General features: G+C 44.0%; 1 protein-coding gene across 2 annotated transcripts in view; it reads left to right on the forward strand.

Annotated features, from left to right (window-relative positions):
* senju (UDP-galactose transporter senju) overlaps nt 1-15,584 on the forward strand; it is a 68,061-nt gene that overhangs the window by 32,149 nt on the left and 20,328 nt on the right. For both annotated transcript variants that reach the window (XM_068352868.1, XM_068352869.1), the window contains exons 4-6: nt 2,271-2,410; nt 10,230-10,403; nt 11,024-11,203. In XM_068352868.1, coding sequence (XP_068208969.1) covers nt 2,271-2,410; nt 10,230-10,403; nt 11,024-11,203 — 494 coding nt within the window. The remainder of the gene's footprint in view (nt 1-2,270; nt 2,411-10,229; nt 10,404-11,023; nt 11,204-15,584) is intronic.

Here is a 15,584-nt window from a genome sequence, read left to right on the forward strand (position 1 = left end):
GATCTCAACAGGAAGTCATTGTACCTAACAGGGAGTTTGTGCCAAAGAAAAGAATTAGAAAATGTTCCCAGCCACATTAATACTTGTATGTGCAGTGTTTTGAATGAGCCCTATGCAGATCCCCTCCACAATGCAGTATTTCTTACTTCATAAACTTACATAGAAGGTTCATCTGTGGTTGTTGAATCTCCCTACACATTGTTCCTTTCATATCTATGTGGCTGTCACTCTTTTTCTTCTTTTAAGAGGCCAATCCTGTTCAGTATTTGCTGTATTGCTAGTCTGTTCAAAACTTTTTAGGTCTTCCTCTTCTCCTCATGTGAACACCTCCAAATTGTACATACACCTTTCACCATCTTATCTTTTGACTTTCTCAGGAAAAAATCAGAAAATCCTCTAGAAATACAGTGCATGTGATATAAATCATCCTTTCATTAACTCTAATCTTTTTTACATGCTTTTTCCTATTTATTTTGAGGCTATGACCGCCGGTCTAAGAGCCCCATCCGGAGCGAAAGCTTTGGGCAATCTGTGTATGTGTGTGTTTTCCTACTTGACTCTTCTTACCTTTTGAATTCTTGTGCTGCACAAACAATTGATTACATCTCATTCTTTTTTCTTTCATGTGTATTCAACATTCACTCTTCTCTTCTACAATGGATAGTTGCCACGACAATTCATTCATGCATTCCAAGCCTGACTTGTAAGGTGCACTGTATGCAGATCCCATCATGTGGAGCGAATGAATATTTAGTTTTACTTTCCCAGTTAATAGTCGCTTATGGGTAGGTAGGAAACTATAAGTGAGAAGTTAAAGAAAAAATAATATTGGTTTTTGTGTGGTCAGTGCGACTGATCTTACATTCTTTTAATAGTTGTTAGTAGATTGGTCCTTTAGACGGAAAGATACATTTGTTTGAGGAAATCATGGAAAGTGGATCAGGACATTCAGGAGTACTTTTTCCTTATAATATAGAGTACATTTAGGCCCAAAATGTATTCTTCATGGGATATAAAGTTGCATACAGTCTGCCTTCGCTCTTCGCGTGGGTTTGGTAACAGAGACAGGCGCGAAAAACGGGAATCCGCGAATGCTTGCTTCCCTAGGGTGGGATAACTCCTAACCATACCAATTCACTGTCCATTGCCTACGCTCGGTCAATTAACCCACTAAGCACTGCCTAATACTTTATTGTTTTTACTTGGTTTCTATCACAGCATAAGTATTTTGTAATTGAATGAAGACATTTGATGTAAGTGCACATGTCATGTGCACACGTGTACACTATGTACTTGACATGGTAAGGATACGTTACAGTACAGTGCAATATGTAACATTACAGTAGTCATCGGGACACTTATAACAACAAAATACTGTTTTTCCTATATAACACTCGCTGATACTGTAGTGTATACTGTATTTCTATATGTACAGTACTATCATTACAGTACAGCTTAACTGTACTGTAAGTTTTTGCTGTTTTCGTTTGGATGACTTGCACTGTTTGACAACTTGCTACTACCACATACGTAGCCTACATATATATATTGTAGAGTTCAGTACTGCATAGTTAATAAATGCTACTATACATTACTGTAATACTGTACTGTATAATATGTGTACAATGATACTGCATTTAAGATTAATTATATGTATATATTTTATACAAAGACCACTAACCATTTCCGTGTGAAGTTCTACGGAGCAGTCTTGAAGCATGACGCAACTCCTGATGTGTCGTCTCTTGTGCAGTACATTGGGAATTACACTCCAGTACAGTTTTTATATTTACCAGTTAAGGTACTGTAGATGTATGTACTACTGTATACAAATGCGTCACTTTTTTTCATGAAAACGTGATTCTCCGTAAAAAGGACTGAAGCTGGAGATGCACATGTGAGGAAAGACAATGCAAGACTAAACGCGAGAGTCATTCTTGCGATCCCACCGATAGGGATATGTGTTTTATAATTTAATAGGTTATATAACGGTTCTCTCTGTCGCAAAAAAACACAATCACAAAGAATGAACCCGCGAAAAGCGAGTGCTGACTGTACTTTTTGATAACCATAACTAATTTTCTGTATGAGTTTTAAAACAAACTTTATGGTAGTTTCTCTAGTATTGTTTACTGCTCTGTTATAAAATTCTTTTAGTTTATAGTTTAGAAATATTCATGTATTAAGATCTTAGTGTCTGTAGAACCATAAAACTCACCTTATAGATATACTGTACAGTAGTACTGTATTTCCCAAACTTATATTTACAGTATTGTTGCTGTACATGATACCAGCACTGCTGTACTGCTTCTATAACAACTTGGCTTTTGTTAACCTGGCTGCCTTCGATCCCACGACCTACTTTCTCCTACTGCAGTTCAGAGTTGTTGTAACAGGTATTGTCTTTCAGGTAAGCTATGACCGTTAATTACGTTAAAGCTGTTTAGAATTTCAGAAATTTTTTCGTGGAAACGATGTTAAGTTTTACTGATTGTTAGTCCTGGAATGTGGTTTTTATGGTTTTGTCCTCCTAGGATATTGTTGAAGTTCTTTAGAATATGGAAGATGATGTCAGTGTATTTTAACCCTTTTACCCCCAGGCTATTTGGAAATTTCCAACCCTTAATCCCCAGGGGGTTATTTTTTTCCCAGCACATTTTGCGGTATATTTTTTTTAGATTGCTCTAACAGCCTTAATTTTTGTCATAGAGAGGTCAGGTTGGTCTCATTCTCTTGGAAAATGCCTGAATTTTCTCAAAAAAATTATAAAAGATATGAAAAAAAAAATTTATAGCATTTTTTTGCAAGGACGTACCAGTACGTCCATGGGGGTAAAGGGATGGCTTTTGTGAAATGTACCAGTTCGTCCTTTGGGGGTAAAAGGGTTAAGTTTTACTGATTGTTAGTCCCGGAATGCGGTTTTATGGTTTTACCCTCCTAGGATATTATTGAAGTTCTTTAGAATATGGAAGATGATGTCAGTGTATTTTAATGGCAACAGGGATAAGTATAGCTTGTGAAATGGTTATTAATGTTATTGTAAAGTACAGGTAGTCATTCACAAGGCTTGCCCTATAGTTTGTTCCTTTGCTGATGTTGATAATGCTCGTATGTGTGAGAACTTGAAGCTAATAACACAAGCCTCTAGAGAACACGTTAGACACTTGTTTGACTTTTACTTCATTTAGGTAATGGAAGGAGACTTAACATATTTATAAACAGCATGCCAGGAAACTATTGTACATTTGCCTCATGATACCAGCAGTCATTGAGAATACCATTAGTATCTCACTTGCTTTTTACCATTTATGTCAATTTCTGGCTTTCATTTTCCCATGTTAAAAAGCTGTCTACGCATTATTTATTTGGTACAGTATTACAACTCTTGCAATGTCTTTTTCAAGATTATTATTATTATGTGGGAGGTTGGGCTGTGGCACCCTAGCAGTACCAGCTGAACTCGGCTGAGTCCCTGGTTAGGCTGGAGGAACGTAGAGAGTAGAGGTCCCCTTTTTTGTTTTGTTTCTTGTTGATGTCAGCTACCCCCCAAAATTGGGGGAAGTGCCTTTGGTATATGTATGTATGTATTATTTTCTCATTCCAGGGGTGAAATATGATAAATATCTCTCTTTTCTTTTGTTCTATAAGTATTAAGTTGTTTATTATGCACTCCATAGCAAAGTAATTAATGGTTACCTTAACCAGAGAATTTATATGTGGATTGCCAATGATAATGATGTAAAACAGCATGATTAAATGGTCATAGAAATTAACAGGGATTATGAAGTGAATAGTTGTATGGAATATTTTAGTTTTCAATATTAAACTTACCCGATGATCATATAGCTGTCAGCTCTGCTGCCCGACAGAAAAACCTACGGGCGGAATACGCCAGCGATCGCTATACAGGTGGGGGTGTACATCAACAGCGCCATCTGTCAAGTAGGTACTCAAGTACTCGATGTCAACAAAGAACCAATTTTCTCTCTGTCGTGCCACTGGCAAGACCTACTAAATACGCCGTTACTAACTGGATTTGTTTTCACAACTATTTGGTGAAGTACACTATTCCAGTTTTGAGCTTTCGCTGTGCAGGGGTTTTATCTTCATTTCAAAACTTGAACTCGTTTTGTATAGTTTTAATTATGGTGACAAAGAGAGTATGGACTCTCTTTCACTTTTAAATGGCCGACCCTTCCCTTAGACGGAAGTGTGTTTAGGTTTTTAGTAATTGTGCTTAACACGTTATAGATCTATATTTTATATCTCTCCGCCTTTATTAGGCCTCTTCGATTAACTTTACTTTTATTATAAACATATAAAAATAAATTTTTATGTTTTGTTTATATGCGACCTTTCCTGATAGTAGGCGGTCCTAACTTGGAACCGAAGTTAATCAACGTTGAGCCCGTTATATCGTATTTAACCTTTAAAGAATTTATAACTTTTTAAATTTAATGTTTTATGAAAGAATTTCTTTGAGAGTCTCGTACTTTTTTTCAAAGATGAACTAACGTTTAGTTTTTTAGTCTACGCAGTTGTTGACGTTCAGGACGTTCAACATGCGCTCTATCGTTACGATAGAGAGAGAGTGTATCACGGTTTCACTTTGCAGTAAGAGTAAACCGATTCTAGCGTTTCGTTCATTCTTTCTTAGCTTTAATGGTTTAAATTCTAAATTAAAGGAACTTTTTATTTGGAAAACCTTTTAGTTTTTTCCTTTAGCATATATCATGTTTTGATGATATATAATTGGGCTCTTCTCTCAGGTGCGAAATCTAGAGAGAAAGAGAGAGATAGAGACGGAGGGAGAGAGATGAGAAAAAACGTTTCGTTCAAGCGGGTAACGTTGTTCTCGTTTTACTCTCCTCCCTAGTCGCTGTAGGGGAAGAAGGTAAAACGTTTCTAGGGTTTTATTCTTGTTCCCAGACTATGTGCGGTGAGAGATTGTAAACGTAGTTTATTTGAACTAGTGTTTAGTCTTTTTCCCAGCCACTGAATTCTTTATCTTTATATATGTTTTCTGTTGCATTATACGACTGTTTTCGCAATCACTACCTTTTAATGAAGGGTAGGATTGCGTGTTTCAGGTAGAAATCAGTAAAAGTTTCGATTTCAGTGAAATAAGTGCAAAACAGAAAATCAAAGTGATAAAGTGATATGCGCAAAGTGTTACAGTGTTGCGTCCGAGGGTTCGTCTGTTCGTGCCTGTCGTTCACCTAGTCCGGGACCTCTTGCAAGCTCCCAAGCCCAGGGGAGAAGTAATGTCGAACGACTTATGGGTTCCTCAGGCCTTGATCAACGAACAGACGTTTCCCTCCGTGGTTTCGGGCGTATCTACCCAAGATCGCCCCACCCACACAAAGACGAGAGAGCCCATTTACTTCTCGTCTGCGAAAGAGGTTTCTCGCAAGAAACCTTGGACCAAGGTCTTGCAGCTTTTTAAGTGCAAGTCGGTCCCTTCCGCGCAAGTCCAACGGCCCAGGTGTAGCCACTGGGTCAGTTCGGACTCGCTGCAGTCTTCCGATGACTGCACACCTCCTAAGAGAGGTAAAGCGGTACCGCAACAGGCAGTAACTCCGTCTGTTGCCGCACCCGCTGTTTTAGACCCTCAGTCACAACGGACAGTAGCTCCGTCCGTTGCCGCTTTTGTAGACCCTAAGTGGTCTTTACTGCAGTCTATGCAGACTCAGTTAGCTGCGGTTATGCAGGAGTTTCGTGCGGAGAAGGTTGACACTGCTCCCGTTAGCCTACAACCTGCCACGGTTGTGCGCCCAGCTCACGCTGAGGCTGCCTGCTCCCACACTCCGGCTGCGGAGAGGTTGGCGCTGCACCCGTTAGCCTACAACCTGCCACGGTTGTGCGCCCAGCTCACGCTGAGGCTGCCTGCTCCCACACTCCGGCTGCGGAGAGGTTGGCGCTGCACCCGTTAGCCTACAACCTGCCACGGTTGTGCGCCCAGCAGACGCTGAGGCTGCCTGCTCCCACACTCCGGCTGTGAGAGCTCCTCCACCCATGCGCAGTCGACCCTGCCAGACGCATGCTGACTCCCACAGACGCACGGAGCACTCCGTTGCCGTGCGTGAGCTACCACAACAACAGGAGGGTGGAGTTAAGCTGCCGTGGTTTGACACGGTGCGTCAGCCTCCGCAACCCACTGTGGTTACCGCCACTCGCCCGCAGCAGACTAGTCAGTCAGGAGTTGAGGCTTCCCCACACAGCTTTGGTTGTTGCCAGCTCTCAGACAAGCAGTTACATGACGTTGCCTTCTGGTCTGCTACTAATGCACCAGTGCTGCATGTCTTCACGCACCTGTTGTGGTTGACAGTTCAGTTTTTTGACAGTTCACAGACTCAAGCAGTTACATAACGTTGCCTTCTGGTCTGCTGCTAATGCACCAGTGCTGTATGTCCTCACGCACCTGTTGTGGTTGACAGTTCAGTTTTTGACAGTTCACAGACTGTCAAGCAATCACATAACGTTGCCTTCTGGTCTGCTGCTTATGCACCAGTGAGACCCTCACTGAGATAACCTAGCCTTTCTCGGACAAGGTTCATGTAGATGAGAAAGTGCTGTTCTCCCTCCTACTGATATTCCTTTGAGGACTCTGTCATTTGGAGAGGAGCCTTAAGCTGCTTAGCCTCCTATGGACTTTAATTAAAGCATAACAAGGCTTCCAGGGATGGTAAATGGTTCCGCTTCAGTCGCTAACCCCGTCTGTTGCCACACCTTCCCCCGTAGACCCTAATGGTCTTTGCTGCAAGACTTGCAGTCCAAGCTTGTGTCCTTGATAGAGGACTTTTTACGGAGAAGAACCTTCTGGCCAACAACCTTCCTACCGGTTGGTTGTGCGCCCTGTTGACACTGAGGTATCCTTCTCGCGTCCGCCAGTTGAGGTGGTTCCTCCACCGATGCGACACAGTGTGGGTTGCCAGTCGCACGTTGACGTTAAGCGACGCTCGGAGGTGGTTGTTGAAGTGTGTCACTAGGCAGACGTTCAACAACCAGCAGAGGTGACTTGTTGTGACGCAGTGCGTCAACCTCAGCAACCCGGTAGGGTGTTGACTGCACAACCCAGACAGTCTAGACAGTTTCGGGTTGACGCTGTACTTCCTCGCGTCCCCATGGTTGACAGTTCACAGACTGTGCAGCAGTACCATGATATTGCGTCCGGCTCCGTCACGCATCCACCAGTGCGACCGGATTCAGCGAGTCAGACGTTGCCCACTCCGTTGCTGTTTCCTCATCAGTTTCGGATAAGGAACCCTCTGATGAGGACGTTGCTGAACTAGACGATCAACCCCCAGCCCTGCTATCCATCCAGAAGATGCTGAAGAAGGAACGCTGCCCTGTCAGGCTGTGGATGAGTCTGGTAAGGACACTGTCATCCGTGTTTCTTTTGTGTCACTTGGAAGACTACACCTCCGTCCTCTTCTGTATCATCTAGCTTTTCACTGGAAAAAGGACAAGACGCTAGAAGCGGTCTCGATCCCGGTTTCCGGAAAGATAAAGTCTGGTCTGACTTGGTGAAAGGACTTTATCAACCTTAGAAAGGGTCTTCCCCTGACTGTTCAGACTCCCAACCACGTTCTCTTCTCGGACGTAGGCTGGGGTGCGACATTAGGCAGTAGGGAATGCTCGGGATTATGGAACTCGAGTCAAAGGATAATGCATTTCAACTGCAAGAAGCTACTGGCAGTACGTCTGACCTGGAAAAGCTTCAGGTCTCTCCTTCAAGGCAAAGTGGTGGAGGTGAACTCGGACAACACCCGGCTTTGACGTACATCTCCAAGCAAGGAGGGACCTACTCTCTGACATGGTACGAGATCGCAAGGGACCTCCTCACCTGGTCAACAGGTCTAGACTTTTCACTAGTAACGAGGTTCATCCAAGGCAACTTGAATGTCATAGCAGATTGTCTCAGTAGGAAGGGACAAATAATTCCAACAGTTTGGACCCCCCACAAGGATGTATGCAAGAGACTTTGGGCCACCTGGGGCCAGCCAACCATAGATCTCTTCGCAACCTCGATGACCAAGAGGCTCCCAATAGTTTGCTCACCTATCCCGGACCCAGCAGTAGTTCATATAGATGCCTTTCTACTAGATTGGTCACATCTAGATCTATATGCATTCCCTCCGTTCAAGATTGTCAACAAGGTACTGCAGAAGTTCGCCTCTCACGAAGGGACAAGGTTGACGCTAGTTGCTTCCCTCTGACCCGCGAGAGAATAACTCACCGAGGTACTTCGATGGCTAGTAGACGTTCCAAGAACACTTCCCCTAAGGGTGGACCTTCTACGTCAGCCACGCGTAAAGAAGGTACACCAAGGCCTCCACGCTCTTCGTCTGACTGCCTTCAGGTTATCGAAAGACTCTCGAGAGCTAGAGGCTTTTCGAAGGAGGCAACCAGAGCGTTTGCTAGAGCAAGGAGAACATCCACCCTTAGAATCTACCAATCGAAGTGGGAAATCTTCTGAAACTGGTGCAAGTCAGTATCCGTATCCTCGACCAGTACCTCTGTAACTCAAATAGCTGACTTTCTCTTATATCTGAGGAAAGAACGATCTCTTTCAGCTCCCACTATCAAGGGTTACAGAAGCATGTTGGCATCAGTCTTCCGTCACAGAGGCTTAGATCTTTCCAACAATAAAGATCTACAAGACCTCCTTAAGTCTTTTGAGACCACGAAGGAGCGTCGTTTGGTTACACCTGGTTGGAATTTAGACGTGGTACTAAGATTCCTTATGTCAGACAGGTTCGAGCCGCTACAATCAGCCTCCCTGAAAGATCTCACCTCTAAGACTCTTTTCCTGATATGCTTAACCACAGCTAAAAGAGTCAGTGAGATTCATGCCTTCAGCAAGAACATCGGATTCTCATCCGAAACGGCTACATGTTCTACAACTTGGTTTTCTAGCCAAACACGAGCTGCCTTCTCGGCCTTGACCAATATCGTTCGATATTCCAAACTTATCGCATGGTTTGAAATGAACTAGAAAGAGTATTATGTCCTGTAAGAGCTCTTAAGTTCTATTTAAAAACCTTTACGAGGCCCGTCTGAAGCTTTATGGTGTTCAGTTAAGAATTCATCTTTGCCTTTGTCAGAGAATTCTTTATCCTATTTTATCAGACTGTTAATACGAGAAGCTCATTCCCATCTGAATGAGGAAGACCAAGCTTTGCTGAAGGTAAGGACACACGAAGTTACAGCTGTCGCAACTTCCGTGGCCTTTAAACAAAATAGATCTCTGCAAAGTATATTCGACGCAACCTATTGGAAAAGCAAGTCAGTGTTCGCGTCTTTTATCTTAAGAATGTCCAGTCTCTTTACGAGAACTGCTACACTCTGGGACCATTCGTAGCAACGAGTGCAGTAGTGGTGAGGGCTCCACCACTACAATTCCCTAATTCCATAACCTTTTTAATCTTTCTCTTGAAATGTTTTATTATTATTTTGGGTTGTCCGGAAGGCTAAGAAGCCTTTCGCATCCTACTTGATTTGGCGGGTGGTCAAAGTCATTTCTTGAGAAGCGCCTAGATTAGAGGTTTTGATGAGGACCTTTAGTATGGGTTGCAACCCTTCATACTTCAGCTCTTAGGAGTCGCTCAGCATCCTATGAGGATCGCGAGGCTCAGTAAGGAAGACGTACTTAAAAAGGCAGAGTAATTGTTCAAGTCGACTTCCTTACCAGGTACTTATTTATTTTATGTTTGTTATTTTGAATAACTGCTAAAATGAAATACGGAATACTTAGCTCATAATAATGTCAACATGTAATGCTGGTCTCTACCCATCCCCCTGGGTGTGAATCAGCTATATGATCATCGGGTAAGTTTAATATTGAAAAATGTTATTTTCCTTAGTAAAATAAATTTTTGAATATACTTACCCGATGATCATAAATTAAAGGACCCACCCATCCTCCCCAATAGAGACCCAGTGGACAGAGGAGAAAATTGGTTCTTTGTTGACATCGAGTACTTGAGTACCTACTTGACAGATGGCGCTGTTGATGTACACCCCCACCTGTATAGCGATCGCTGGCGTATTCCGCCCGTAGGTTTTTCTGTCGGGCAGCAGAGCTGACAGCTATATGATCATCGGGTAAGTATATTCAAAAATTTATTTTACTAAGGAAAATAACATATTTTGCATATAAGAGATTTATTTTTAATGTGGTTATTTAGGTACAGTATAGTAATTAAAGTACAACTTAATTATTGCAGATTATTTTCAAGAAAAAGTTGAGCACAAAACAGTGGATATCCCTGATCATATTGACTGTCGGATGCATTTTGAAGCAGCTGAGCACTTCTGAAAAGTCGTCCTCCAGCCAGACTCCTCCAACAAGTTTTTGGGATAATTTGCTATCTCTGCACATTGGGCTTCTCATGGTACAAGTATGTATCACCTTTGGATCACATGTTATTGTGCATTGGTTTTTCCTATTCAATTTTAATGTTCTCTTTATTATCTTCTCATTGAACTAACAAACTTCTTGCACCAATTATAATCTCATATATGAATAAATCTTTGAAGTTTGGAAATGTGTCTCCATGAAGCAAATTTCTGGCAATGATTGTAGAAGGTTCTAGGGTTTTTTTTTTTTTTTTTCTTAGCCTGTTCCCAATCCCTCTAATTGGTACTGTCCGTTAATTTGCTGTCAGTATAGAATTATGATAGGTGCGATGAGGTTGATGTCCTAGCTTAATATTTACTGTGCTTCTTATAGGTACAGTGAAAAAATTTATGATTTCATATTTTATTTTCATATTTTTTCCCACTATTCTTTTTGTCATTATTGGGATAATGCTGAGATCATTATATTTTGTGCATTGGACTGCTGATATTTTACTTTATTTGTTAACAAAATACCATTATAGTTGAAGGGAGGCCACATGTGCAAGTTTCTTAATCAAATGTCTGTAATGAAAAAACAAGGTTCACGCACAAATGAGGTTTGATTGAATGCATATGTTTTAACTTCTTGATCAAGAGCAATTTCTTTCACTTTTTACAGGTTTTATGCTCCTGCTTTGCTGGAGTATACAACGAGAAATTGTTGAAAGACACTGGAGTGGAAGTACACATAATGTTGCAGAATATATTCATGTACATCGACTCTATTATTTGTAATTTAGCCGTGCTTCTGTACAGAGGAGAGCTGGCCTTTGCTTTTACATACACCTCCCTCATCCAAGTGAGTATGGAGTATCCACATCCTATTAAGCATAGTCATAATGTCAAAAGATGTTAAGAGAGCGTGCTAGAAATAGGAATGAATGGCGAGCGATTGTAACGCAATTCCAGTAGGCCCTGTTGCTTCCTCCGGTGCCTTAGATGACTGCGGAGGTAGCAGCAGTAGGGGATTCAGCGTTATGAAGCTTCATCTGTGGTGGACAATGGGGGAGGGTGGGCTGTGGCACCCTAGCAGTACCAGCCGAACTCGGTTGAGTCCCTTGTCAGGCTGGGAGGAACGTATGTATGTATGTATGATGATGTCAAAATATTACTTTGTAGTCATTTATAGTTGCAGGAATAGCCTATGACCTAAATATAATTGGTGAAAGGAATGAGGTGTTTTAGTTATGGGAGTTTAATTTCTATAACCATTTGAAAAGGTGACAATGGGTTGGCTATGTCAACCATCATGGGGTTGCCATTTTTTTTAATGATAGAGTGATAGAGGAAGTACAGTACAGTATAATTTTAAGACATGTAAAATAAAACAAGCCTATTACACATTTTAAATCATATCTCTTGATCTATCAAGGGTATAAAATCTTACCTGTATGATTAATGATCTTTATGATGATGTCAGTTTTTCAATATTAAACTTAGCCGGTGATTATATAAGCTGCAGCTCTGCTGCCCGACAGAAAAACTCTACGTTCAAAATACGCCAGCGATCGCTATGCAGGTAGGGGGTGTACATCAACAGCGCCATCTGTCGAGCAGGTACTCAGTACTCAATGTAAACACAGAACTCAATTTTCTCTCTGTCGTGCCACCGGCAAGACCTACTAAATTCGCTGTTGCTTACTGGATTGGTTTTCACATATTTTGGTGAAGTACACATTTCTAGTTTTGAGCTTTCGCTTTGCAGACGTTATTTTCAATACATCCTTGCATTCTTTTATTGATTTTGGATTATTTGTTGACGACTTTGGATAGATTTTGAATTCCCCTTTGACTAATTCAAGATGGCTGACCCTTCTCAAGTCCCTAAATTCAGGAAATGTAATGCTAGGGACTGTTCAAGGCGTCTTCCGAAGGCCTCTATCGATCCTCACACCGTTTGTTCCAATTGTCGGGATAAGACCTGTCAATTGGAAGATCGATGTGAGGAATGCGTTGGGCTTTCGGAATTCGATTTCATCGAATTCCAGAAATACAAACGTAGGCTAGAGAGAGATAGAGTCAGGAGAAGTTCATCTCGCTCCGTTGATTTTTCCTCTCCTCATGCCCCACAACCTATTCCTTCCCCTGTAGTGGTTGCTCCTGATCCCCCTTCTAGCACTCAACAACCTTCAATGGCAGATATGATGCGTGCCATCCAGGCTCTGGGTGAGAGAGTCGAGTCATTGGCGAGTGACCGTAACCAACTCATGGCAGACGTCAAGGAGTTGAAGTGTAAGAGTGTAGTGGGTAGTGACAAAGTGAGTGGTAGTGTTGTGGAAAGTGTTGTAGATAGTGTTGCGCTTGAGGGTTCGTCTGTTCGTGCCTGTCGTCCTCCCAGTCCGGGACCTCTTGCAAGCTCCCAAGCCCAGGGGAGAAGCAATGTCGTACGACCAAAGGATTCGAGAGGCTTTAATCAGCGAACAGACGTTCCCTCCGTGGTTTCGGACGTATCTAACCAATATCGCCCCACCCACACGAAGACAAGAGAGCCCATTTATTCCTCGTCTGCGGAAGAGGTTTCTCGAAAGAAACCATGGACCAAGGTCTCGCGGCCTCTTAAGCGCAAGTCGGTCCCTTCCGCGCAAGTCCAACGGCCCAGTTGTAGCCACTGGGTCAGTTCGGACTCGCTGCAGTCTTCCGATGACTGCACACCTCCTAAGAGAGGCAAAGCGGTACCGCATCAGGCAGTAACACCGTCTGTTGCCGCACCTGCTACTGTAGACCCTAAGTGGTCTTTGCTGCAGACCATGCAGACACAGTTAACGTCATTAATGCAGGACTTTCGTGCGGAGAAGGTTGACACTGCACCAACCGCTAGCCTACAACCACCCACGGTTGTGCGTCCAGTGGACGCTGAGGCTACCTTCTCCCGCACTCCAGCTGTGAGAGTCCCGCCACCCATGCGTTCCAGTGTATCCTGCCAGCCGCATGTTGACGTTCAGCGACGCACGGAACCTTCCGTTGACGTTCGCGAGTTACAACAACAACCTAAGTTGTTTTGTTTTGACGCGGTGCGTCAACCTCCGCAACCCAGTGTGGTTACCACTACTCGCCCACAGCAGACTAGACAGTCTGGAGTAGACGCTTTGCGCCCCCGCGCTGCTATGGTTGTTGCCAGCTCACAGACTGGGCAACAGTTCCATGACGTTGCGTCCGGTTCAGTCACGCATGCAACCGTGCTGCCGGACTCAGCTGACCAGCCTATTCCTACTCCTTTGCCGCTTCCTCCTCAGTATTCAGATGATGGACTCTCTGATGATGACGACGCTGCACACATTGACGACCCGCATACGGACATCGACGAACCCAAGACCACGCAACCCTCCTTGGACTTTAGGAAAGTTTTTGCACTGTTCAGGGAGATGTATCCTGATCAGTTTGTTTCTGCGGCCCCACGCTCTCCTCCATCTGAGTTCGCTTTAGGCACGCAGTCATCCGCGCCTGCCTTTACGAAGCTCGTCCTCGCCCGCTCGTCTAAAAGAGCTTTACGAGTGTTGGGAGAATGGATGCAGTCCAAAAAGCACCTTGGGAAGACAGCATTCACGTTTCCCCCTGCGAGACTCTCTTCCAGATCGAGCGTCTGGTATGCCACGGGAGAAGTTCTCGGCTTGGGAGTTCCTGCCTCTGCCCAGGGCGACTTCTCAAGTCTAGTAGACTCTCCCCGCAGGCTAGCCATGAGACGCTCCAAGATTTGTTGGTCTCCTTCAGACTTAGACCATCTGTTGAAAGGAGTGTTCAGAGCCTTCGAGGTTTTTAACTTTTTGGATTGGTGTTTGGGAGCGTTGAGCAGGAAGATCTCCCCTTCTGACAAGGAAACTTCCATGCTCATTATGTCCTGCATGGACAAGGCCATACGGGACGGTTCCAGTGAGCTTGCGGCTTCGTTCGTTTCCGGGGTCCTCAAGAAACGGGAAAACCTTTGCTCCTTCTTGTCAGCTGGAGTAACACCGTGTCAGAGATCGGAACTTATGTTTGCTCCTCTCTCAAAGTGCCTTTTCCCAGAGGAGTTGATAAAGGAGATTGCTGCCTCCTTGATTCAAAAAGACACGCATGACCTGGTTGCGTCCTCTGCCCGCAAAGCCACCCCTTTGCCTACCTTGTCTAGACCCAGGATGGACACTCCAGCGTCCAGATTCATTCCGCCCTTTCGTGGCAGAGCCTCCAGCAGAGGAGGTGCTCGTGCCGAAGGGAGACGTGGGAATAAGAAGAAAGGTACCAAGTCCTTTAAGGGCAGAGTCTGACTGCCACCTTCTTCAGACAGCAGTGGGAGCCAGACTCAAGAACTTCTGGCAGACCTGGGAGAAAAGGGGCGCAGATGCACAATCTGTGAAGTTGCTCAGAGAAGGGTACAAGATCCCGTTTGTACGCAAACCCCCTCTAGCAACGTCTCCCATCGATCTCTCTCCCAGGTACAGAGGAGGACAAGAGGCTAGCTTTGAAGCAAGAGGTGTCTCTCTTACTAGAAAAGGGAGCGGTAGTCAAAGTCCGGGACCATCAATCCCCGGGCTTCTACAACCGTCTCTTCTTAGTGGTAAAGAAGACAGGAGGGTGGAGGCCGGTGCTAGACGTCAGTGCGCTGAATGTCTTTGTCACAAAGCAGACATTCGCCATGGAGACCACAAAGTCTGTTCTAGCAGCGGTCAGGAAGGAAGACTGGATGGTCTCTTTAGACCTAAGAGACGCTTACTTTCACGTCCCCATCCACCCAGATTCCCAACCTTTTCTGAGGTTCGTTTACGAAAAGGTTGTCTACCAATTTCAAGCCCTGTGCTTTGGCCTAAGCACGGCTCCTCTTGTCTTTACGAAACTGATGAGGAATATTGCCAAATTCCTGCATTTAGCGGACATCAGAGCCTCCCTCTATTTGGACGACTGCCTTCTAAGAGCTTCTTCCAGTCGTCGCTGTCTGGAGAATCTAAAGTGGACTCTAGATCTGACCAAGGAATTGGGTCTCCTGGTCAATATGGAAAAGTCCCAACTGGTCCCATCCCAAACTATAGTGTACTTAGGGATGGAGATTCACAGTCAAGCTTTTCGGGCTTTTCCGTCGGCCCCCAGAACAAGTCAAGCCCAAGGATGCATCCAGAACATGCTAAAGAAGGACCGATGTTCAGTCAGACAGTGGATGAGTCTGATAGGGACGCTTTCATCCCTGGAACAGTTCATTTCGTTAGGGAGAC

The sequence above is a fragment of the Palaemon carinicauda genome, chromosome 29, assembly GCF_036898095.1.
Source record: "Palaemon carinicauda isolate YSFRI2023 chromosome 29, ASM3689809v2, whole genome shotgun sequence".
Taxonomy (NCBI): Eukaryota; Metazoa; Arthropoda; class Malacostraca; order Decapoda; family Palaemonidae; genus Palaemon; species Palaemon carinicauda.